Consider the following 26990-nt stretch of genomic DNA (forward strand, 5'->3'; position numbering starts at 1 on the left):
CACAGCTTTAAAATTTACTCAATTTTTTTGAGTGTAAAAATGTTTCACCAAAAAAATTGAGTAAATAATAGTTAAACTTTTTACAGTGTACAAACATTTCATTAAAATGAACTGTAACTCCGTGAATACTCAACGAAGAGACATGAAAGAGATATCTATAGAAAGCCTGGAATGTCTACTTTTAAACTAAACAAGTGCTGCCGAAAACAAATATTCTGAGATAAAGTAATCCATATGAAAACAACGCAATGTCTGTTTTTCATATCTCCGCTCATTATATCTAATGTGACCACGCCCCCGCGCTTAACGCGCTATTCAGATTCAAACTGAAGCCCGCGGCTTGAATACGCCCACACAGAAGAAAAAGCAGCCAGACTATTCTTCAAAAAAATTTGAAAGTCAGCTTTGATTGTTCCTAATAAACTGTTTAACTGCTCCCCCAAGTGGATATTAAATTATGTTGTGGGATAATTAAATATATTCTTAATAAACTACAAACATAAAATTATATACTTTTATTTTGTTCTCACATTCTTTCTTGTAAGTCCTCCCTCACAGTGGCACAGTTGAATGGGAGGCTCATTATGCAGCTCATTATGCAGGGCTTTGTCTTCTCAGGTGTAAATCACAATGATATTCATGATAGTTGACGCCTACTCGCATATGACTTTTACCAACAAAAAGTGTTTTAGAAAATTTAAATCAATATATTGTTTTCTGTGAGTGAGTAAACAAGATGATTTTCACATCATTCAGAAAGAAAAATTCTAGGCTACAAGCTCCAGTTCTCAACTTTTCCGGCAACCAATTTTATGTATGTGTTTTATTGCCTTATTCAAGTGATTTAACATTTTTAGTTTTTCACTAACCATGCATAACATTTTTTTCCTCAAAAATACAATCATGTACATGCATGCATTTCACATATTATTATAGCCCAGTTTGTGCTGATTACAGTGATATTAGACTTTACCCATTTAGATATTTATAAGAAACTGAAAAAAGCACAAATGTCAGGGCATGACAAAACTTCTCAAGGCCCCAAAAATACCCTTAGACTCCAGAGGGTTAAAGATCAGATCTGAGTTTAAAGTGATTACTGGATCTTACCACCAGACCACTCATAATCACATCGATTTGACTTAATTCAATGTTTTTTTTTTGTTTGTTTGTTTTTACAGGGAAATCTAAATGATCAATTTAAATATTTTAGTAATGTGAAGGAACAAAACTTTTAGACTGGAAGATGATGAGAAGAACCAGGGAAGATCCATTTGGACACATTACATATTTATTTATACCTTCAGTTGGTGAGGCATCACAGATATTCATTATTATTATTATTTTTTTTCTGCCTGTCTGTCTAGATCTAATAATACGATTAAAGAAATAATTTTATGATAACAAAAATATTGCAGTCTCAACCCTGAAAGCAGCACTGCTATTTTCTTCCTCTCATATTCCGCTCGCTCTTCTAAACAATGCCGGCTGTCAAAATAGTCTAATGTAATATTTTAGACACAACAAGGGAGGCAGGACAATGCGCCGCCACCAGAATAACATTTTGAGTGCTCATTTTCCAGCCACCCTGCATTTGTTGATTCCCGAACAATCGTCGAAGCGCATTTAGATGGAACAACCACATCAAAAATTGTCAGGCGAGATGTTTCTCACACATTAACACCTAAGATAGAAGGCTTTTTTGCTTCCTGTCAGATATTGTGTCTTGAAAGCACTGGGAAGGCTATGCACAAATCTCTGCATTACTAGGTATGTTTTGGCCCTCGGCCTTGTCTGTCAGTGTCTAAATTGCCGCCTCCTGTATTCTGGCACTAGATGGACAAAGGTGGAGGGGTTGGGGAAAACAGATGAAAAACGAATAACCAAAGAATGAGTGCCAAAGGAGGGAACAGGTGGCCTCACCATCTTTGCTCGTCTGTCTACCCCTCTCTCCTCTAACTTCCTTCTTCCAAGAGCTTCCTGATCTCCTCTATCCATCTGTCCCCAACTCTAGCATAAGTTCATGCCTTAGTGAGCATGAGACGAGATCAGGATCCAGGTGTGTGTGTGATCATTGTTCTCACCGGTCTCAGAGAGGAGCTTGATGGACTCGAGAACACGCTCCGTGTAGACGCCGGGTTCGTAGTTCTCCATCTCAGCATTAATAATGTGCACCACACGAGCGGCTCGACCCCGGATTGCTCCTGCTGTCCTGTCCAGCGTGTCCACATCCCCCTCCTGCAGGGCGATCACACACTTATTCACATCCTCCAGAATGTGGTTCTCTGTGGAGAGATGAGATAAAACAAAGAGGATACACATTCAAGTATTACTATTGTCCAATAACTGTAGTCACTTTTGGAATTTGACATTTTTTAAAGCACTGCCGATAAATTTGAACAAAGTTAACCTATTATCAAAAAAAATAAAAATAATCAATGGGGGATGTGTGTGGGTTGTGGAGTATGGTATATTCTCTAACCGCTTCAACATTTTTCTTGAACTACTTGTAAGACAACAGACCCACAGCTGAGCTTTCTAAATGCATTTCTGGGTGGACCTAAACAATGGTTTTTATTTGTCTATTATTCCGTTTAGATTTGGATAAAGATGCATGATGTTCTAGATGCAAGGTGGGCCGTAAAACTCTCAAGGTGGACTATTCAAATAAACTATAACCAAAAAAATATGGTTAACCAAAAATAAATAAATAAATAAATAAATAAATAAAAAAAATGCAGTCCATGTCAGTTTTCCAAATATTTTCTTTCTGAGGCATACAATAATATGTTGCTAAAACATTCAATTTATTTTGTGTCCAGTGAAAGTGTTGGCAGGCCAAGTGCTAATCTCAAATACTCGCCCCGACCAGGCCAGCATTTCAAGAATAATAATAATAATATAAAAATTCTTATTGTTGAGTCCTGGCATGTTTTATTCACAGGTTTTTCAGGAGAATATTTCCAAACTGGAATGCACTACACCAGTTTCTGGACAACAGGCAGTGGGCTGAATACCAATATTGCATCCTGCTTCATTTCACCCAGCCCACATAGACCTGTCAGATACACAAAAGATCTGGCCCACAACATCCAGGATTCCATTCATTCATTTGCTATGTACTTAGTATTGACTTATTATAATCTCTGCCTTGAAATCCCTGGAAATCCTTGAAATATACAGTATTAGTTCTAATAGTTTTTGTGCAGGATCCAGACAGGATATACTACACTTCCGCCAGCAAAATATGGCAAAAAACTGAAGTGGATGGAGAGGAGAGCAGTTTTTTCAGAGGTGGGAGGTGAGAGTGTGAAGTTGGCGTACCTTTTACAAAGAAAATAACTGTGAGGATTATATAATTCAATTTATACCATAATTACAAGATGAAAAATTTACATTAAACATGATTATATTGTTTATCAGCAAAAATCAGTGGACTATCAGAGAAAACCTCTCCATATGCATTCACAGCATACATTCTATAATATATACTGCATATAAATAGCAGGCAAGGCATTTAAGATATATACCTATATAATTTTATCCAGTTCTGTATATTATTGTTAAAAGCCTTAAATAGTTTTGAGTCATGCTCAGCTGAAACTTCAAAGAAACAATAACTGGCACCAAGTGTATGTCCATTGTAAATACAATAATCTTTTTCATGAATGCAAAACAAGTAGATGTGAACAAAATAACAATAGAGTGTGAACATTGTTTCAAAGCAAGACTACGCATGAAAAGGGTCATAACTGTTCATTTTTATGTTGAATTATATGGCCATTTACATTGATATTGGATGCGCATTCCCATTCAAGATAATGGGATCTTGATGGTGGAGGCAGCTGACATTTTAGAGTGTCCATTATACAGAGGGATAAATAGACATGGCTAAACTCTACTGCTGTACTCAGGGTGGAGACTTTACACGTCAAGAGAAGGATGAATAAAATAAAACAGCTCTTAAAACCTTGCAATGTTTTAATAGGGTGGATACAAAATGGTTGCTTGATCTCCTGTTAATCACCAGGCAGAAAGTACTCAATATTTGTCTCACAATAGAATATAGCAATCTGTTTCCATTTTACCTGAAACAGAGAGGAAGTCATCAACTGAAGTGATGTCATCAACAGCTTCGGTCAGAATGCGTACTTGCTTCTCCCACTGGTCCTTGAAAACATCCATGTTGTCCTGAGCAACCTTGCTTTGAGGGCGTGCGGCCAGCGTTAGGGCTGCATTTATTACCTGTGAGAAGGAAAATAAATCTACTTAAATTACCTAAATCTATGAAAAACTACAAGATTATTTGTTGTCATGCTGCTGACAAATGGTATAAACAAAAGAGTAAATCCAAGTCTTTTTTTTTTCTTATTAAACATACATTTTATCAAACCATGTGCATGTTTTCAATTAAAAAATGTTGCACATTTTTGCATTCCTTATGAACCTATAACAGCTTCTGCTTTTAAAATTTTGAGTCATATGACGTTTCAAGTCAAGAGTCAAATTTGTCTTTACCAGATTTTCTTATTAGTCTTTGACGCTAAGAAACAACCTTGAACAGCACAATTACTTCCAGAGTTTTCTAGCTTCACTTGCGGAGGGTCAGTTTATTACACAGAATGTGAGATCTGTTAGAAAGAATAACTGTAAAAGTACTTTATGAATCTGAATACCGCAATTAAACTGGAGCCTTACACATAACCAATTTAGTCCAGGGTCAGTCCAGATTTCATTCTGACACTTGTTGTGAATAACTGATTAGTGCATGTTACTCCAAAGAGATTTCTGAAAGCTTCAACTTTGCCGACAGCTTTGCTAATTTGTCATTAGTCTTTTCATTTTGGGGACAACTTCTCACAATTCCCAACGGATAAAATCAAATTCTACATTTCTCATAAATACGTCACAAAAAAAGGCTTTGCAAATGCAATTTTACACTGACTTTAAATAGACCATATTCTTCTAATACACATTTCCCCAAATGATTATCATAGTACATGTTGTCTCTTAAAAATGGTTTAATGTTTCCAAGGCTCTTTTATGTTTCCATTTGATTTCTCCTCTGACTGATTCCTCAATTTTTTTGCTGAATGGGTTTCAAACAGCTTTTGAATTTGAATGGCTAAAAAAATCTAGCGTGAGTCATATTTTAATAAATATGACAGGTCTGGAGATGTGCCTGGCTATGTGCCTGCTATGCTCTTCTTCATCATTTGAGGAATAAAAAGGTGCACAGGCATCTCTTCTAAAGGAAATATCTTCTTGGCAATGGTACAGTAGTTGCAGCGGGTAAACAGTGCTATATGGAATAAATAGTTTTGCAAATAAAGGTGCATTATAGTGAATAAGTGGCACAATGTGTTAAGTGAACTACTATTTGTCAGCACCGTATAAAACTGCTGCAAGAGGTTATAGAACCCTGAATAGTGGATGGATAGCAAACGTTCAGGCCATTTACCTGAGGACACAGGCTATCGATCTGTGTAGCAGCCATGCGCACTAGCTTCACCCCCTCCTCGTTGTTGGAAATGGAACAGGCGAGGTTGGCCACCTGGCAAAAAAACAGAAGGGGGAGAGAGATTTTAGGGGGTCATTTGTACATCGAGGTTAAAGTATGAAGTGACCTTGTGGTTCTGGTTGCCAGGTTTCTGTAAATCAGACAGGTTGGACTAGCATTTGGACAGGGGCAAATAAAGCTCCTGAGCAGAGTGCACACATATACAAACACATAGTCCTTTTTGCGGTTCATGTTTGAAGCTATCAGTGCTGTGTGCAATGGATAAGGATTTAATGCTTGGCTTGAGAAGGCAATGTCAGGCCAAAATATGTACAGAGAGTTAGGGCTCATTCAAGTGTTAGATTGGTATTTGTTATTTCCCAGCGTGAAGAACATGATTTGTGGGTCCCTCATCCCCCTCTGCTCCCCCGGCCCCAAATCATCTTGCCTTCCTTTCTCTTCTACTATTTTAAAAATAGCGTCTATTTGAATAATTGACATCACACACACAGTAATTTTAATTTTGACCAGCCAATCTTCTGGATGTATTAGAGGCTGCCTCTTCATGTTCTCCTCTGAAGCGACAGAAGGACTGTGGTTTGTTCGCGTGATATAGTGGGTCCCATCATGAAAACACAATTACCCCAAAAAATGTCAGTGGACACGGAGAGGGGTCCTAATTGGAGGTAACCATGTTTCTGTTTTTCACTCATAATGTCCCCTTTTTTTACATCTGGAATTTTCACCACAAGCAGTTAATGGAATAACCAGGGTTGATTACCAAACTTCACGTCCACATATATAAAACATTAGAACAGTTTCCCTAAAAATTAAAAAAAAAAATTGACAAAAAAAGTCTAATTAAACTAGAAGATGGCTCTTCTTTGCGCAATACCCCCTTGTCTAATTTCAGCCCTCGGGTTACCCGACATGCAGTGCATCTTGCAAAGCCAGATCGGTGCATACACATGAATACATGTGTGTGATGAGAAAAGGTCTCTCTCTCATATTTGCTCGCATCCATCATCACAAAAGCATCTGCGGAGGGAGCACTGGTCAGACTGGATGCTAAAAACCTGGCTTCCTCCCCCAAAAATCATTGGATCTGACAGAAAACCTTGCAATATTGCTCAGAAAGTTTATAATTTGGTGACACGTCAGACCTCGATGAAAGGCGCTAATAGGCGTGTCAGTTGCATTTTGATAACAATCCAGAATTGGTGTTCCAAGCATCTCATCCTCTGTTAGTAAATCAGATTACACAGCAGCCGGGAATAAGAGTTTTGACGGCGCTAAAGTGACATATGCCTGCTGGCAAATGCAGAATGACTGAAGCCATATCAGCAGGCTTCTCTTCTTTCTTTTTTTTTTTTTTTTTTTTTTTTTTTTTTAAGGTAAATCGAGGCAAATCAAATCTGTGTTAGAAGATTCTTGCTTACGGCCCTTTTCTCCTGTTTACCCCTGACAGCTCTGAATGCTTTGATGGATCGCTCTCATGTTTTAGTGTGTGCTTGCATGTGTGTGTGTGTTTAGCTGCTGCTTAAAGTGTAAAGACTAAAAAGCTTGAGGATTGTTAATGATAATGTGATTAAGAGTACCAGTGGGGAAAGAAGATTCCTTCTGAAATGATACTCCATTGATTCATTCTTTTTAATGCACCATAGAGGCAACAAATGTTTACAGATCTCATTCGAAAGATATATACTACATGCTTGCAAGCTGTTTTTTTTTGTTTTGTTTTTTTTCTGAATTGTGACTTTCTGAATCATGTGTTGTGTAAAATTCCCACGCTTATATGAGAAAACAGAGACCCTTTTCTGTTGACATTATCCCTCCTTAATGAGTTGTTCCCTCAGAGAGAGAGAGAGAGACAGAGAGAGAGAGAGAGAAAACTATCAGTGGGACGGTAACCATTTTTTGCCATATTTATTTCTAAAGGGGAGTATATTTGTACCCTGAAGGCAAATTGTAGTACCTAAAGTGTACATATTATTATCAAAATTGTACATATTCATACCTTTTGAATAGATACCCTCCCAGGAACAGCTTTTGTACATTTCTTTTCTTTCTTCCCTTCCCTTTCCTTTTTTTTTTTTTTCTAATCATCTGAGAGTGTGGCAACAGCTTCTGTACCTATCATTTCCAACTGTCAGGTCTAACTTACATTTAAGAGGAGACTTTGGGTTTAAATGGAAGTGGGCACCAGTTCCGCCACCTGGACGGTGGACAAAGGGGCCAGAGACAGCAGTATAAAGGACCGGATGGGAAGGTAGGGGGTTGTTTTATACACTAGGCTGGCAGTGTAAAACTCACAGCATTTGCAGGAAATAATATCCTGTCATGTAGTTGGGCTGCTGCTTCTCTTGGTCCTCACTAGTCCTTCATGGTCTGAACACACAGTCAAACCAGCAGCAGCTCTTGGACGGCAGCCAGAACTGGCTGATGCTCCAGCACTCAATTCTCATAGCTGGATCCTAGCCAAGAAACAGTGTCCGGCCAAAATTAATAATTGCAATTATCTAAAGAACCACTCCTCCTTTCTGAGTCCTTTTTTATTTTCTCAAAGAGAAGGCCCCTGTTAGGTAGCCAAGGATGTCAAAATAATATTCATGAGTTTCATGCTAGGTTGAGACATATAAATGCACTTCATACTACAAATAAACTCCAGTTTTGCAGGTGCAGTGTGTTATTAATGATTAAAAACTTTTTTTGATGAAATACTTTTGCATTATATTAGCAAACACTGTCAGAATCAACTTCAAGTCTTCTGTGCACTTCACATGGGGAACATTTGGATGGCAAGAAGAGTTATTTGATATGTAGAGCGTTTCAAAGCGATCATTATGAGGTTCCATTTAGGTTTCAACAACATATGCACATTGGAAATACATGCCTTTAAATACTTTTCTGCAAATAATAATAATAATAATAATAATAATAATAATAATAATAATAATAAAAAAACTATTAGATAAGATTCGCTGCAGTTTTCAGTTTTGATTAATTAAGCCTAATTTTCACACAGTTATTTGAGGAATATCAAGTTATGAAGTCAAAACTATTTTAACATGGTGTGACATTTGAAAACTGATACTTTTGCATGTTAGTGTCACATATCCAGCTTCATATGTATGGGTTTTTATATTCAGAAGGTTTGTTCAGTAGCTCACGCAGTATGAAGTTTGACTTGAGAAGTGTAGAGCTCGGGTATGATTTTTGTGAAACTAGGGTTAAAATGTCATGGTTGCGTCAACAAATCAATTTTTATACCAGTTTTGCATTTGCTAATCCTACTGGGTAGATTTAAGGTTGGGTTTGGTGTAGGGGATATTTTCAACACGATAGAGCATTCACTTTTTTTCACTCCTTGGATATTTGAATTGTGACCTACCACAATACATACCTGAAGCAACGTAATAAAAACACATCAATACGAGACTGTGTGAAAAAATGTGTCAGTGTTTTAGCACCATTCACTGGACTTTTCACTTTCAAACTGCCCCGAAACGTGCAGTAAGGTATAGTAATAATAACAGTGTTGCAAAAATGTATTTCCAATGAGTCTAGGTTGGGTTTCAACAAACAGTGTGAAGGCAGGTCACTAGCTTATAGAATAGAGTTTCTGCCTCCTCTCTTTGTGGACATTAAATCAGTATTTCAGACACCTCAGCATTTCTTGTTGGAACCATTCCTGTCAAAATATAGGTATTGTTTATTGTAATTTTCCTCCGGAAAGGAAAAATTGCATGAGTGCAGCTCATCTTCAGGCTGCAGCACTCACGGACAGAAGAGAGAAAGTTGATGTCAGAAGAAAGTCAGTTAAGAGTGGGGCACAAGAAGGTGTTAGAGTGTTTTCCCCCTATTCCCCAACCATACCCTGGACAGAGTGCAAATAAATCAGCCTGTCAGCATGGATGAAGCAGAACGATCCACTGAGGGGGGGAAACAAACACAGGTCACTAAGCATGACCATGCAGGCTAACAACAAACCTCAACAGTCCCAGATGTTTGAAACCTGATGATCCCTGACATGTCTGCAGGGAAAGTTGGACAGGCCCAGACAAGTTTACATACTGATTTAAATGCTAAATTACAGAAAAATCCCCCAAAGTGCTGGTCTTGTCAGAGTTTTGACCCTAAGGGTAGCATGCATGCTATGTCAAACAAAATTGCAGTGGTGTTGATGCAGATGATACAAATTCTAATTGGTTCTACATAAATGGCAATTTCTGTCATGAAACTCTAGATGGTGTAGGCTGATGGGTTGTTAATGCTAATAATAGCACTAATGATATTCACATTATTAAACTACTTGGCACCAGCTGATTAGTTCACATTGCACACAGCCAATAAGCTTGCTGCTTGACATTTAAATGGCTGGTTTGTATTCAATAGAGCTTTTCGCAGCATGCTTTCATGTATAGATCTGCTAAAGGATTTTATATATGCTACTTTTGCAGCAGCAGTACGTCTTAAATACTCACAGCACCATTTCTGCGTATGTTTTGAGAGTAGCTAGTTCCTTGGTTCCACTTTATATTAGGAGGCCTTAACTACTATGGGTCAACAGTGTACTTATAAATGTAAATATAGAAATTAACAACAGATGTAATTGCATGCAGGTATTTTTATTTTTATATGAGTACAATGTTAAAACAAATGATTGGTTTAAATTACATAATAGTGTAAGTGACGTAACAGTGTAATGACTTATTGCCACATATGGTTACCCATACTCTGAATTATTGCTCTGCATTTAACCCATCTTAAGTGCACACACACAGCAGTGAACACACACACACACCCGAAGCAGTGGGCAGCCATTTATGCTACAGCACCCAGGGGGAAGTTAGGGGTTCAGTGCCTTGCTCAAGGGCAACTCATTCGTTGTATTGAAACTGTTAGAGAATGCGATACATTCACTCCTGCCACCTACTGTTCATTCCCTGCTGTCACGAGACTCGAATCTGCATCCTTTTGGGATAAGAGTCCGACTCTCTAACCATTAGGCCACAATTTTCCCATGACTTTAATAGTTAATGTCACCTAATATAAAGTGGTACTGCAACTGTTGTGGGAGTTTTTTCAAACTGTTCATCACAACACTTTTGATGACAGAAGCAATATGATAAGAGGAAGCATTTTGGGTTCTCTAAAAGAACCTTTCATTTTTTTTTTTTTTTTTATCTCTCTGTTTACAGTTTACAATTCTAAAAAAAAAAACTTCTTCCAGAACCTTTTGTGCAATGGAAATAATGTTAAAAGTCTATAACTGTTTTACCGTCTGATAGCATGGCAGTATCATGGTGCAGCTATAGGGATCAGAGCTCTAAACATATATTCCTAATTTACATGACCATTTCATCATGACGGAACTAAAACACAGCAGCCAATAAGGAAGAAGTTTCCCTAATGGTCATCACAAAATAAATAAATTAAATTAAATAATTAGGGATGCACCGATACTACTTTTTCAGTACTCGCCCGGTACGATACTTTTATGTTTGGTACTTGGCGATATAGAGTACCGATATCGATCTTTTTATTGCATTTGATATATTTTTTTAAAATATTGTTTACAGAATCCAAAAGAGTATGTATAATATTAGCTGGTTAACTTAATTTATTAAATAGATAGTCAAACCAAAATGTATTCAGACACCTTCAATATTTGACATTATCACAGTTTATTATCTATAGTTTATAAGATGGTAATAAAATATGACACAGTTAAACTGTGTCAGAACAAATTCATCTTGATAATGTTAGATAACTTTGATAGAAATGTATGTAATGTACTACAATCAACCAAAAACTGTTAAGACAGCTGTTAGTATGACAGTATTAACTATCAATATTTAGTTGAGCAACCCTTAGCCTTACAGCCTGTAGTCTCCTGGGCATGCTCTAGGATCATGCAAACCCAGACTTAGGGTCCCAAATTTGTATCAGTTTTACTGGTAGTCCACTGTATGAAGAATTTCTGGGTATAATTTGTCACAGTTTACTTTATTTTACTATAAATATGCTATAGTGTCCTGCCCCCCCTTGTAAAAAACAAGAAAAATAATAATATCTCTGATGAATTCTTGGTTTGACTATATCCTTTGGTTATTTACACACTTAATTATGCCCATTCAAATTTATTATTATTTATTTTTTATTTTTTTTGCTGTGTGGTATCGGCATTTGGAATCGGGGCATTTTAATGAGTATGAGTACAGGAGCTTAGTATCAGGCCTGATACCAGTGCATCCCTAAAATAAATAAATAAAAAGACAGAAAAGTTCAACGATATACCTACAGTCACTGGAGTGTATATTAAAATGTAACAGATGAAATGTGGCTGAAAAATGTCCTAATAACTTAGCACATCTTCTCATTTGACATCTTGCGGAAGTGAATTAGCCTTTCTGGCTTCTCACACTGACACTTCTGCCCAAAGTGGAAGAGTGTAATAGAGCCAAAGCTGGTGGGCCTGTCACAGCTGTGGAAGCCTGAATCCCTCAATGGAGCTATATTATTAGAATCTACCTGTCCTAAGCCAGTATGCTACACTAAATGCCTTCAGCAAGCATGCTCAACTGGTCACAGGGCTGCGGTCTGGCGCAGGTCGGCCACCAGCCAAGAGGCCTCTTTTTCCCCTCAGGTTCTTCTGTTCTTCAACACTTCTCTCTGTCAAGTTTTCTTTTTGAGAAGCAGAAAAGTTCCCATTAGAGCTAGAATGCTCCAAACTACCTCAGTGAAATGTTAACTGTCACCAAAGTTGCACTAAGAGGGCCTGAATTTGATGTATGGGGTTGTCATAAATAGACATCATGTGGAGATAATGAGATCTGGCATGAAGGTCAATATGAAAAACTGTCCCAGCCCCTTCAGAGGTTTAGCCTTGGTGAAAATGAAGGGTTCAGTGTATGCATGGATACATTTCCGCAAAGTGTAAGTTAATGGCTTTTCAGGAGCCATTTGAAGCAAGTCTAAGATCTAAAAAGAGATTAATGGAAAATAACCATTAACAGTCTAGGCCAAACCTTGATCTCTCTCCATTTATACTACATTAAATAAATATTATGCATGTTCCTGGTCTATTTCATCTGTATTAATAGAAATACCACGGGTACTGTGGTCATTATTATGGATCATGAGGTCATATAATGTTGATGTTGTTAGCCTTGCTGTTGTTGTTTTTTTGTTTTTAATAATAATAATAATAATAATAATAATAAAATATTAGTACAAACTATTTATGTTTTAAATGTTATTTTAGCTAAACTTTTAGTAATTGTATGTTATTTTTGATGTCTATATATTTTTTTTATTAATTATGAAGTTCAAACCTTTGTTGTTTTATTAACTACGATGTGACACTACATAATAATACCTAAAAGCATTTTATAACAATTGTTATACAATTATGGTATCAAACCGTTTCTCCCTCATGTGATCAACGTATAGGCTGCAGTAAATAAGCAAGATTTAACGCTAAAAATTAAAGCAACGATTTGAATGGAACCATGAAAATGTGTTTTAATATGTTGGAAAATGGCTAGGTGCTTTACATTTCTGCCGATTAACAGAATAACACTCAGTGGTTCTTTCAACACTGCTGATTTTAGCTGGAAACACAAAAAATAAAAAAATAAATAAAAAAAACTTCTCTAGGAAATACAGGAGTTTGTGATAAGCCTCTTCAATTTAAACCCTGGGCACTGTAACAACTATCAAAAATGCTTTCAACCATATAGAAGTACATGGAGGAGTGCACACACACATCGTCCCAGGTTGAGTCTTATTTGTCTCCTGAGTCTGTAATCTTAATCATGCGAGTCACAGGCCTTGCTTAAGAAGTCAGTGAGCGTCCACACCACTTACCTCGACTAAGTCACTGTGCCAAGTAGCTTATTGCCTGGGAAACCTGCAGTTTGGAGTGTGGCATAATTAAGTGCCTAACAATCAGCCAGTTGATAAACAAAGCCTGAATTGAGGCAAATAAAGGAGAGCCAACCAAATGAAAAGAGAAAGCCTGTCGAAAGCCATGTTGATTACTTTTCTTGGCTTATATTGTTTACAAAGTGAACGAAATTTGCCACAGGTATAAGACCAACCGCTGATAGCAACAAAAAAATATATGTATTTAATTTATACTTAAGGGGATAAATAATGCAATTCAAATGATATCATCCCTTACTCACACTCATGTCATTGCAAACACTTTTTTTTTTTTTTTGCCTGAATTATTCCTTAAACAAACTAAACTTACTTGTATGATTAAAACATATCATACAAACCCACGCAAACTCAGCAAATTCCTTCTTCTTGCAGGAACATCTATTGACTGTAATAAAATAATCTTCTTGGTTACGTATGGTAACCCTTGTTGAAGGATGGAGGATGGAACAGAGATGTTGTGTCGAGTGTACAACACGAGGGGTTTCTCTTAGAAGCTCAAACACCTCTGACATCTTTGAGAAAAGGCCAATGATATTAGGTGTTCAGAATTTGCATAGCTGGATATTCGGGTATAAATAGGCCAGTGTGGCATCTGCTTACTTGTTTTTGAGTCGAGAAGCGTTTCAATCCACTCACATCCCTCCATCAGGGAATGAGTTTTACCATACGTAACCAAGACGTTCCCTTTCTGTTGTTTACTTCGACATTGTGTCAAATGTACAACACTAGAGGTCCCTATACTAAATGCCACAACTGCAAAACTGAGTTACGAGTCCACGAAAAGTCTTAGAAGTAAATTTGGGACAGTGAAAAGGTACTACAGAAATCACATCCTACCCGATGGGGATGTAACATGTGAAGATCCACCTATGGACTTACAGAGGAAGTACCACATAGGGAAGGTATGGGGGATGGGCTCTGCATAAGGGTAAATCTACTAGAACCCAGAACCTAGAATGTCTGTCTAGAGGAACACTGAGCCTTAGAGGCAATACAGTTGAAGAATACACACAAGGCCACAAGAGGAGCCATTACATGTGGAGCACTAATCCAATACAAGAATTCAATCCAGGGAATCAACTTTGTAAGATAATAGCAAGTTCCTCCATTGAACTTTGCTTACAAAATGTGGTTATGTGATGGAAGGGTTGTCCAGAGTTCATGAAAGGCACCTGAGCTGGACTGAATAAACGTATAATAACCCTGGGTTGTGTAGCGCTGGTAGCAAGCTCTACATACTGCCAGTCTCCTGAGTCAAAGAACTGATGATCAGATCTCTAGAAGAAACCGGTTCCATTTGTAGATTATAAAATCTAGCAAATGTATTAGGTGTAGCCAATCCTGCAGCTCTACAGATATCTGCTAGTGAGGCCCCGTTCTCCAAGGCTGCTGATTCAGCCATGCCCCTCATGGTTAGCCACAAACATGCCCATGTACACCTTAAGTGTAGAAGACAGGTGCCTGCCCAGGCCTCCTTGGAGGATGGAGAGCACAGATCCAATTGCACATCTCTGAGGGTCCTTCCCCTGGAAATAACACCAATCCATGAAAACACACTAATTCAGGTATTACCTGAGTCTGTGCTGGCTCCAAAGTAAGAGATGGAGGGCGAGTTGTGACATGTGTTGAGAGTGAACACCATCCTGGTGGCTGATGTATGCAACTGTCTATGTGTTGTCTGTATGGACCAACATGTGCTTGCCTTGGATCAAGGGTCAAACCTCCTCAAGGCCAAAAACACTGTCAACAACTTGAGAAGTAGAAAAGAGATGTCCTCCCAAGGACTGAAGGAAAGGTGATACAACGTTGTAATGTTCACACATTGTGAACTGTGATGTCATGCCCATCTTGGGACTTGTCTCATATGGCTGAGGATGCCATATGCCCCAGGAGCCTCATGCCCATCTTGGGTCTCGTCTCATATGTCTGAGGATGCCATATGCCCCAGGAGACTCTAAAAAGTTTTTGAGAGGGATCACTGTTCTCTGATTGAAAACCCTCAAGCATTTTAGCACCAACTGAGTACGATACTGAAAGAGGCGTGCAGTAATCATAACGGAGTCCAATTCTACACAGAGAAAAGAGATACTCTGCACAGGGGTGAGTTTGCTCTTTTCCCAGTTGACCTGAAGTCCCAATTGGGCTAGGTGGTCGAGGACTATGTCCCTGTGTGCGTAAACCATTCCTCCGAGTGAGCTAGGATCAGCCAGTTGTTGAGCTAGTTAAAAATGTGAATGTCCACTTCTTTAAAAGGGGCAAGGGCAACCTCTGCAATCTCCGTAAAGACACAAATAGACAGGGAGAGCACAAAGGGAATAACTTTGTACTAAAATGCCTGTCCTTCGAAGGCAAACAGAAGAAACGGCCTGTGCTTTGATAGGATTGAGACATGAAAGTATGCATCCTTCAGGTCTTTTGCCACAAACCAATCCTGATCTTTGACATCTGTTAATACGTGTTTGAGGGTTAAAATTATGAATTGAAGCTTGTGAAGGGCCCGGTTCAGAGTTCTCAAATCCAGGATTTTTCTGAGCCCCCTGCCCTTCTTGGGTACAATAAGTACATCTATTCTCTGTGATAGATGCAGCATTAGGCTCCAAGAAACAGAACCAGATGCCAGCTTTGCAAATTCTGCACATCCAATTTCATTGGCCTTTTCTTAAAGATGCCAGAGGTGTTTGGACTCCCAAGAGTAACCCCTAGTGTCTTGCTCTCGACACAACATCGGTGTGAAAGACAGAAAGGGAACCCCTATTCTCTTTTTCATTTGTCTGCTACTGAATTTGCATTTAGTTCTGTTGTGTCAGGACTGATTTGGGCTAGATTAAATATTGATTGCTATTCTTGTGATTGCAGCCAGTGTGTTTTTAAATCAGACTCTTCCTTTCTTAGTTTCTTTCTTTCTGTCTTTCTTTCTTTCTTTCTTTCTTTCTTTCTTTCTTTCTTTCTTTCTTTCTTTCTTATTTTAATTTAAAATGCTGAGTAGGTAATAAGAAAACATTATACATAAGACATTTTAAATATCTACTGGAGATGCAAGGAATTATTGAAGTACATCTGTCTAGTACATGTACACTAGTGAGTTTTGCAGTTTCTTTTTCTTTTTTTTTTAATGACTGTCTATTAAATTACATACTTTAAACCTTTAAGGTTCTCATTTATATCAAATAATAAGTCTGGTGAAACTGCAGAACATAAATATTAAAATATAACTATCTAATCAGTAATCATGTGTTTGGTGAGTACATTTCTTATGATCCAAATATTCAACTTAGCTTTTTTAGCCTCTTTCATATCAGAATATGAAGAAAATATCACATGTGCGCAGCAACCCAAGATAACATTAAATAATTTCAGAACACTATTTTAAGGGTTCATACAAGCCACATTTGATCAAGAAGAACCAGTGCTGTGAAATTTATTTTAATTGCAATGCTGTGTGACTTTTAGGTTTATTAATGAGTTTAACAACTGACAAGCGACCGCTAAGAATGAAAAAAAGTAGAGACCCAAAACATGCTTGGATTTGCATATAAACTCTAATATACTAAGTTATTTTGATGAATTATATGTATGATTTATTTGCCAGTACATGGTGAGCTTCTGTCTGGGTACTGGCAGTTATGGTGGAGATGGGTGCCTAGAGAGTAATTTCCACCATATAAAAAATTACTGACTTCAGTGTGGGACATGGGAAGGTAATTGAAAGCAATATAAACAATCCATAAAGCTGAGTGGGCATGCTTGACTTTGTACAAGTGGAGAGGCGAGGGGACAGGTGGCGACTTTAATCACCTAGGGCAATGGTGGAGATACAGACCAATCGGACAACTCTGATGTATTCAGGGGTGGAGAATTGAGAAGGATGGGTGCCTGAGAGGGTGACAGAGCGTTATGGTGGCTCATTGCCCCCAACTGTGGTGACCAGAGATGTCCTACTGCAGTCCTAGCTTAATCATTACCAAAAGATCTCTGCTCAGTGTGAAAAGTGTCTTCCTGTTTCAGTTCAAGGCTGTGTGGGCTGCACTGCTTCAAATCAGGAGTCAGAACTCATGGACTTATGCACCCACAGAGAACATTTGGATTGATTGATGTTACGCTCACATTTTGCACTTGGATCCCGACATGCCTTTAAATCGGAGTAGATAATAGGTCTTCAACATAAAAAGCTTGAGAAACTTGGAAGGCACTGTGTGACTCTCCAACTTCCCAAAGTATAAGTGGGCAGCTTTCAGCTTTCACTGAACTATCGATCCCTCCTTGTGAGGGTGCAAGCCAAGCAGTTGTGCTTGGCAGCAAAGCGCAATTATGAAAATGGAGCCAAGCTTGTTCTTTGTAATTTCTCTGTATATTTAAGAATACTCCAGAGCCACCATTTAAAACAATGCATGTCCAATGCGTTTGGAGATAAACAATGCATTTAAAAGTGTTTGGATGGAGAGAATGCTTGCTGAGTGCGGAACAGAGGAGAGAGAGAGACAGACCCCTTTGCACTCGGCATTAACACGTTGACATGACACTTTATCACTATATCATATTAAAATCCAGAAGTAAATGCACCCAAGATCACTGAATTACATACATTTGCAATTGATCTGGGCAAATTCTGAACATTTTCAGCAAATGTATAAATTATACTATGTATATAATGCCTAACCTGATTTTACCAAGTGAGACATGTTCCTGGGACAACATCGTTGTTGACCCTGGAACAACATTGTGATTAACCAATCAGATTTGAAGAACCAGTTTATAGATTTTGTGAAGTCTATGCTTAAAATCAGTGTTTGGTGCTTGTACATCAGTGTCATTCATCTATCACTTCCTCTGATTTCAGGGATTACTCATGGTTAAGGTTAGGTTTAGGTGGAGGGATATGGTTAAGAATATATTTTTGGAGTAAAATGTTGTTCCAGGGTCAACAAAATATGTTGACCTAGGAACACATCGGACTTGGTAAAATCAGGACGTGCGTATATAATACCTATTGCACAATATCTTTCAATTTGATGAACTGCTTTCTGAAATCTTTATGCATTTACACACTCAAGGAAATAATTAATATATTAATGAGACCAGAATTTACAGAAAGATCCAAGAGTCCACAAAAGGACTCTTTGTAAGAATAAATATATCCTGCAATAGAATTTCTTGATGTCAGCACACACATACTTGTGTACATACACGTGCGTGCATACACACACACACACACACACACACACACCCAGGTGCTTCTCAGTAAATTAGAATGTTGAGGAAAACTTAATTTATTTCAGTAGATCAACTTAAATTGTGAAACTCGTGTATTAAATAAATTATATGCACACAGACTGAAGTAGTTTAAGCCTTTGGATCTTTTAATTGTGATGATTTTGGCTCACATTTAACAAAAACCCACCAATTAACTATCTCAACAAATTACCAATCAACATTCTGTTAACATGCTTGGATACAGCACCCTGTTAACAGCCAGCTTATTGGCAATTCATTTTTGTGACTTACCTTGTGAAGGGTGTCAATTATTGTCAGAGACCATTTTGAAGGCTCAGGAAACCTTTGCAGGTGTTTTGAATTGATTAGATGATTGGCATGTCATCATTTCTAATTTGTTGAGATCGTGAATTGGTGGGTTTTTGTTAAATGTGAGCCAAAATCATCACAATTAAAATAACCAAAGACTTAAACTACTTCAGTCTGTGTGCACTGAATTTATTTAATACATGAGTTTCACGATTTGAGTTGAATTACTGAAATTAACTTTTCCTCGACATTTACTTTATTGAGAAGCACCTGCGTATATATGTCAAATCAGAGATGCATCAGAATGCAAAGTGTAAATAAAAACCAGACAAAAATACCTGTATATGAAATGCATGTTACTGCCAGGAGTAAAGGGGACCAGAGATAACCTTCAGATAGACTGCATTTCAGATCCAGGCAAGTGTAAACTCTCGGGTGAGGATTTGAGGGGTAGGCATGCTGAAGCAGAAAGAGAAAGATATCTTACAGTGTTTTTTTTTTCTTTTTCTTCTTTCTTTTTTTTTGTAAACTGTGGCAGTTTTGGATAGCTCCTCATTTCTACCTGATTGTGAAAAACGAGCAAAGCTTGAGACTGAGACGGTGCCAATCAACTGCTGGCTGTCTCTCAACAGCTCCGTCTGGATGAGCTGCAAAGAGGCCTATTCCTGTGTGAGTATGTGTTTGTGTGTTGCCAGTGTGAAGAAAGGCAATTATTGATCTCCTCACCTGCAGTAGACATGGGAGGCCCATGCTATTCACACACTGTTCCACCATTTCCAGTACAGCACAACCTCCTTTAGCTTCGCTACAATACTCCATATTCAAGAGCTAACAATAGTAGTCCAGACCACTGAAATGATTAAACATATCTTTGTGAACATAATCGCACATACCATGAGCAAGTTCACGTGTGTAGTATGTGACCTTGCTCCTGGCATAATAGTATGTATGTGATAATATATTTATATATTTAAATAGCAAAATATTCATATCTTAAGTACATGCACAGCATTATACTTTTGTTGCATCTGTAGTTTCAAAAATCTAGCATCAGCGTCAGTTTTGACAGGTCACATTAGTCAAGCTTGCATCAGCTGACTCTCAGCTGATCCACGTCAACCTATAGGAATGCGACACCTTTCACAGCACTCATATACAGTATTGTTCAAAATAATAGCAGTACAATGTGACTAACCAGAATAATCAAGGTTTTTAGTATATTTTTTATTGCTACGTGGCAAACAAGTTACCAGTAGGTTCAGTAGATTCTCAGAAAACAAATGAGACCCAGCATTCATGATATGCACGCTCTTAAGGCTGTGCAATTGGGCAATTAGTTGAAAGGGTTGTGTTCCAAAAAATAGCAGTGTCTACCTTTGACTGTACAAACTCAAAACTATTTTGTACAAACATTTTTTTTTTTCTGGGATTTAGCAATCCTGTGAATCACTAAACTAATATTTAGTTGTATGACCACAGTTTTTTAAAACTGCTTGACATCTGTGTGGCATGGAGTCAACCAACTTGTGGCACCTCTCAGCTGTTATTCCACTCCATGATTCTTTAACAACATTCCACAATTCATTCACATTTCTTGGTTTTGCTTCAGAAACAGCATTTTTGATATCACCCCACAAGTTCTCAATTGGATTAAGGTCTGGAGATTGGGCTGGCCACTCCATAACATTAATTTTGTTGGTTTGGAACCAAGACTTTGCCCGTTTACTAGTGTGTTTTGGGTCATTGTCTTGTTGAAACAACCATTTCAAGGGCATGTCCTCTTCAGCATAGGGCAACATGACCTCTTCAAGTATTTTAACATATGCAAACTGATCCATGATCCCTGGTATGCGATAAATAGGCCCAACACCATAGTAGGAGAAACATGCCCATATCATGATGCTTGCACCTCCATGCTTCACTGTCTTCACTGTGTACTGTGGCTTGAATTCAGAGTTTGGGGGTCGTCTCACAAACTGCCTGTGGCCCTTGGACCCAAAAAGAACAATTTTACTCTCATCAGTCCACAAAATGTTCCTCCATTTCTCTTTAGGCCAGTTGATGTGTTCTTTGGCAAATTGTAACCTCTTCTGCACATGCCTTTTTTTTAACAGAGGGACTTTGCGGGGGATTCTTGAAAATAGATTAGCTTCACACAGACGTCTTCTAACTGTCACAGTACTTACAGGTAACTCCAGACTGTCTTTGATCATCCTGGAGGTGATCATTGGCTGAGCCTTTGCCATTCTGGTTATTCTTCTATCCATTTTGATGGTTGTCTTCCGTTTTCTTCCACGTCTCTCTGGTTTTGCTCTCCATTTTAAGGCATTGGAGATCATTTTAGCTGAACAGCCTATCATTTTTTGCACCTCTTTATAGGTTTTCCCCTCTCTAATCAACTTTTTAATCAAAGTACGCTGTTCTTCTGAACAATGTCTTGAACGACCCATTTTCCTCAGCTTTCAAATGCATGTTCAACAAGTGTTGGCTTCATCCTTAAATAGGGGCCACCTGATTCACACCTGTTTCTTCACAAAATTGATGACCTCAGTGATTGAATGCCACACTGCTATTTTTTTGAACACACCCCTTTCAACTAATTCAACTAATTGCCCAATTGCACAGCCTTAAGAGCGTGCATATCATGAATGCTGGGTCTCGTTTGTTTTCTGAGAATCTACTGAACCTACTGGTAACTTGTTTGCCACGTAGCAATAAAAAAAATATACGAAAAACCTTGATTATTCTGGTTAGTCACATTGTACTGCTATTATTTTGAACAATACTGTATAAGCTCAATTGCTAGTTACTCAACTCCATCACTGACTCGTCCTCTTGTCAGTCAGGATTTAGCCTTTCTAAAATGTACATTACATTATTGAACCTAATGATATCTGCAATATATTTATGTTGGTTGTGTTCGGTTTACCCTGGAGAATTATTGCTGCTCTCCTTGCTCGTATCCGTGCTAGAATGCATGGATGCGCAGGAAGTTCTTGCCCAGAACAGAGCCAGACCGACAATCCAAAATGTATGCTAATCGTCAGTCATCTTGGACGGTACAGAAATGTATTTTAATATCAAATAGAAAACAAAAATGGTGTGAATATCACTCTCACCATTTCAATTACATATACGTTTTGCAGGATCGAAGTCTTGAAATTGAACAGATGAAGAGATATAACATGAGCAAACACGGTCTCATAAAGGTTAAAGAAAGGGGTAAATAATATGTGTGATGAAATCTAGTCCAGTCTATTTTACCAAGGTCTACCCACTTAGAGATTTAGACTGTCGCCAGCGAGATTGACTGATCATTTTCAAATGTTACCAATGCACCACACCCCAATCGATAACATGGTTAACATCAGTAGAATATTTATTAATCTCCATCGACAAATAACATGATGAGATGTTATCCATCTTCACAGCTAATGGGCAACGTCCTTTCTCAAACTTTGCATGTTTGCGCAGCAGGCCTTCCTTGACTTTGGATCAAAAGCCATCGCTGATAACCTAATGTATTGATAATTTCAAGACTCCCACAGCCAGTTTGAGTCTGCTACTCCTATGCGTCTGCTTTGTTCATGTCTTTTACAGCTGCATGCCCAGTAATTCTAGACACCCTGCCTTTTCTTGATTAATGGACATGGACAATCATTTGTACCAGGGGAGCAGGTTACTTTATTTTCTCAATCCTTTCTGGAGAGCCAATTCATAACATAGCTGCATAGCTCCCGCATGAGTTGCAGTTTTGATTTAAAATCTACATCAACACTTCAATCAAAGGGGTTTATGTAGGAGACAGGTTGCTTGTTAAAGTGATAAGAAAGGCCTTGTTTTTTCCTTCACTGACTTCCAATACTGTACAAGTAAGGTATCAGCATGTTAACATACAGTACATTTAACAACTGGATTGTTTTATTGAGCTTACAATGCTTTTGTGGCTTTTCCTGGTTATTTTATTCCTTTGAAAATGGTCAATGCTTTTAGATTGTAAGAGTAGGTTTCTAAGAAGCACATTAAGGCAAAGTGTTTTAAACCAGAGCAGATTGTCCAGATTGTGTTCGGAAATTGCTAATGTTACACATCAACAGACATACTTTACATTCACACGTTGTCCTTTAGAAGGTGTGAACAAGGGGGTGGGTGTGAGAAATTGAAAGGCCACGGAGTAAACGAAAGAGAACACAGAATTACATGCTGGGCAGTTACCATGGATCTAAAGGTTCTGAAAAGCTGATTCTTTTTGGAATGGTATTAACATATAATGACATTAATTGGAAAGTTCTGTCAGTCTGACTGTCATAAGTGGCCGATTTGGAACTCTCAATATAAGCAAGCCACAACAGAGTTTTGTATAGGAGACTCAGCTCACAGTTGATTTCAACTGAGTTTGATGTTAGAATGTTGCTAAGCTGATGTGGTGCTCTAGTAAGCATAAAAGTACAGCACACAGAAATATTAAGTAAAATAAGAAATACATTTTCTCTCATCTTATCTGCCAGGCTGTTTTAGTGTTTTTTTTTTTATTTTTTCATTTTTATTTTTTTGTACTGAGGAGTCAATGTCAGTCTAACACCCCATTCTCCATGAAGATAAATGCAATACTAATGATAAAGGGGGGGTGAAATGCTCGTTTTCACTCAATATCCTGTTAATCTTGAGTACCTATAGAGTAGTACTGCATCCTTCATAACTCCAAAAAGTATTTAGTTTTGTTATATTCATAAGAGAGAGATAGTCTGTACCGATTTTTCCCGGAAAAACACGAGCCGCTGGAGGCGTGACGTGTGGGCGGAGCTAAAGAATCACGAGCGCCAGTAGGCTTTTGTGTTGAGAGCATGTGGAAACTCTGACATTACCGTGAGGGAAAAACCATCATCCAAAACAAACCATGGCTTACAGTCAGATTCAGCCGCTTATTTATGATCCAGAATCAGATCCCGAGGCTGAAACTGAACGAGAGCAGCAGCAGCAACGACTCACTCCGAGCGGGGCTCGAACCCGGGTCTCCGGCATGGGAGGGGACGCACTAACAAGGAGGCAGAGATATTTTAAGCAGTTTTACTCACCGCCTGCGGTTCCAACACACGATCGTGACACTTTTTCGTTGGGATTGCATCATCCTTAAGAAATAAACGATACGTCCGTCGTCAAACTAGGCCATGTTTGTAAAACAAGCATCTTCGGAATGCAGGGAACAAACAATAACACTTGCACAACTCCGTTGATGCTCTAAAAATAAACTCCATCCACTGGTCCCTTAATGCTGTTTTTTTTTTTGGTAATCTGTGCAGGGTTGTTTTGCCCTGGCAACCAAAAACACACTTCTTTTGTGACTTTTCGCGACGCTCTCGCTCTGATCAGTGAATCGCTCTGATCAGTGAAATGTCTGTGCTGCACAGCCTCGCTATACTGGAGTGCGCGCTCTTCCGGCAAAAGTGCCCTCAGGACCCATATAAGGAAATTCCGCTCCATCTAACGTCACACAGAGCCATACTCGAAAAAAACTTTCCGAAACTTGTGACAAACCGGAAGTAGTATTTTGTGAACAAAAATACTCATTCAAACGTACAACTTAATTTTTGAAACTTTGTCCATGTTTAGCATGGGAATCCAACTCTTTAACAGTGTAAAAAAACTCAGTATGAATGAAATAGCATTTCACCCCCCCTTTAAGAAATGTATAAAACAATGGTGACATGGCTTTAAAAAAAAAAAAAAAAAAAAAAAAAAAAAAACCTTGGTCAGTCTATAAAAAGTCTAAAGATTTTTTAATAAATTGCATCATACAAAAAGTGATATGTTGTGTGTGAGCGCGCGAGGCAGTGTTGCGATCACTGCCTTATTTTCCCAACTACCGGTCCGTAATTTATGGTCAAACCAAGATAGAAAAATTACATTATTATTAAAATAAAGAACTTTTGCAAAATAAAGAAAAATAGCTTACTGCTGTTTTGATTTCCTTTCCATGAACTTTGGATCATGTTCACAGCACTTTAGAGTGTTTCATTTTGTGAATATGTTAATTATTTAAGTTAAATATATTTAGTGTTAAGGACTTTATATTTCTTTTTATGTATGTAGATTTATTAAGTTTTTCAGCATTTTTTGCTGGTTTCAAAACACAAGAAGCTGACTATTACCTGCCATTTCTTTTCACTTAATTGAAAGCCTAATACTTGGTGGTTTGTGACGTATCCTCGGAAAAAAGTCCAGGGCATAGCCATTGCAATTTACCTATGATGAATTTACAGCTGAGCGCAGGCATTCCACTCATTAGATGAGTCATCACATTTGCATAGGCCATCCTACTTAAATTCCTGTTTGGCTGACTGCAAAAGTCAAATATTGAATGGAACAATAAAATAAGTTGGCAAACAACCATTGCCATTTCAAATTTTCGATTATGTTAGGAACTATCCAATTTGATTTTGTTTCTGTTTCTGGTTATGTTTCTATCAAAATTTCATTTGTTTCCAGTTATTGTTTTTGTACTTTGAACCGGTTCAATGTCCTGCAAAGTTTAGCTCCCAACTCTGATCAAGAACACCTGAACAAGCTAATCAGCGTCTCCAAGAACACTAAAAAGGTACAGGCAGGAGTGTTTGATTCGGAGAGTGTCCCACCAGGACCAAAGTTGCCAAGACTGATTTGTCTGATCTTAGACTTAGCACAAATAAGACGCCTACGATTTTGGAAGTGTCAGATTTTCTTAGTGTCAGAAGTGTGCCTAAATTTCATCAAAATAAACTGCATTCATATAGACAGCTAGATTTTGGAACAAAACATTTGCTTAGATATATAAATAATCCCAAAGGAGGTCACAGATCTCATGAGAGCTAACATAGCAATACATCAACACTGTTTTATCTAATTAGTCCACTAAGTGAACAACAAGTTAACATTTGCCCTGGGTCGCCAAAGCCCCCAAGCTAAATATTTGAAAGGTATTTTTCTTTTAGTCAAATAACATCATTGATTGCACATCCAATTAATTATCACGGTGATTTTAATTGATGTTAGAAGAAGACACCTCACTATTGAGAGCACTTTGAGACGGTATAAAAACATCTAATTCCTTTCCTACATATCAGTAGTTTCCCATTTCTGAGTTGAACTTTTTCTATGTGTAGTGCCTGCCACTTTTCTTTTCTTAATATTATAGAGTTTGTCTCCCTCCTTTATTGATTACATCCTGTAGATGAAATGTGCGGTTGCTGATTGCACCTAATTTATATAGAGTCTCTAAACTCGTAAAACTCCAGATAACTGTAAAATAATAAGTTGATTCACAATATGTGTAGCTTTTTGTTCAGACGGTGAAACTAAAATTCCTGGATGAGATTTATATATATATATATATATATATATATATATATATATATATATATATATATATATATATGTATGTATACACACACACACACACACACACACGCACACACACACACGTTACACTCATCTTTCTTTGTTCAGATCTATACTTCTTTTTTACTTCACAAGCCAATCTAAGAGATGTGTGTAATGTAGTATAAATTCAACATGCTCTATCATTACTTCTAATTTATAAAATTTATATTAAAAATGTCCATGAGTTCTTTCATACCTGTGATGGGATTTCAAATTGAAGTGCCCATCTGGATGAACTTTGGTAATGAAAATATTTTTACAATGTTTAGCCTAAAGTGACAGACTTTGTAAAAATTGTAATGTGTTCATCTCTGCAAAATAAATGGATGGTGATTTTGGCCTAAAGCTGTGGTCATTTATTTACCACTAGAGAACCAAATTTTGCTGATTGTTTCCCAAACATGTCCTGCCAGATCCGATAAAACAAAAAACTCTTGCAGTGTGTGGAATGCAAATTCAAACCTCCTTGCAAATACGGTCCTGTGTATTACATGCAATGCTTGGCATCAACCTTCATTAAAATGGACTCTTTGTGACTATTTTTTCATTTAGGCATTCAACAAGTGAGATTCTCACTGAAATTATTACAACATATTTAACCTCT

The 26990-nt window shown here is 37.8% G+C and overlaps 1 protein-coding gene across 1 annotated transcript in view; it reads right to left on the bottom strand.

Moving 5' to 3' along the window:
• Nucleotides 1-26990, bottom strand: part of LOC127948770 (catenin alpha-2-like) — a 403027-nt gene that overhangs the window by 27338 nt on the left and 348699 nt on the right. The window contains exons 10-12 of the mRNA XM_052545461.1: nucleotides 5462-5554; nucleotides 4089-4245; nucleotides 2085-2285 (exon numbers count right to left, since the gene is read on the bottom strand). Coding sequence (XP_052401421.1) covers nucleotides 2085-2285; nucleotides 4089-4245; nucleotides 5462-5554 — 451 coding nt within the window. The remainder of the gene's footprint in view (nucleotides 1-2084; nucleotides 2286-4088; nucleotides 4246-5461; nucleotides 5555-26990) is intronic.

The sequence above is a fragment of the Carassius gibelio genome, chromosome B1, assembly GCF_023724105.1.
Source record: "Carassius gibelio isolate Cgi1373 ecotype wild population from Czech Republic chromosome B1, carGib1.2-hapl.c, whole genome shotgun sequence".
NCBI lineage: Eukaryota > Metazoa > Chordata > Actinopteri > Cypriniformes > Cyprinidae > Carassius > Carassius gibelio.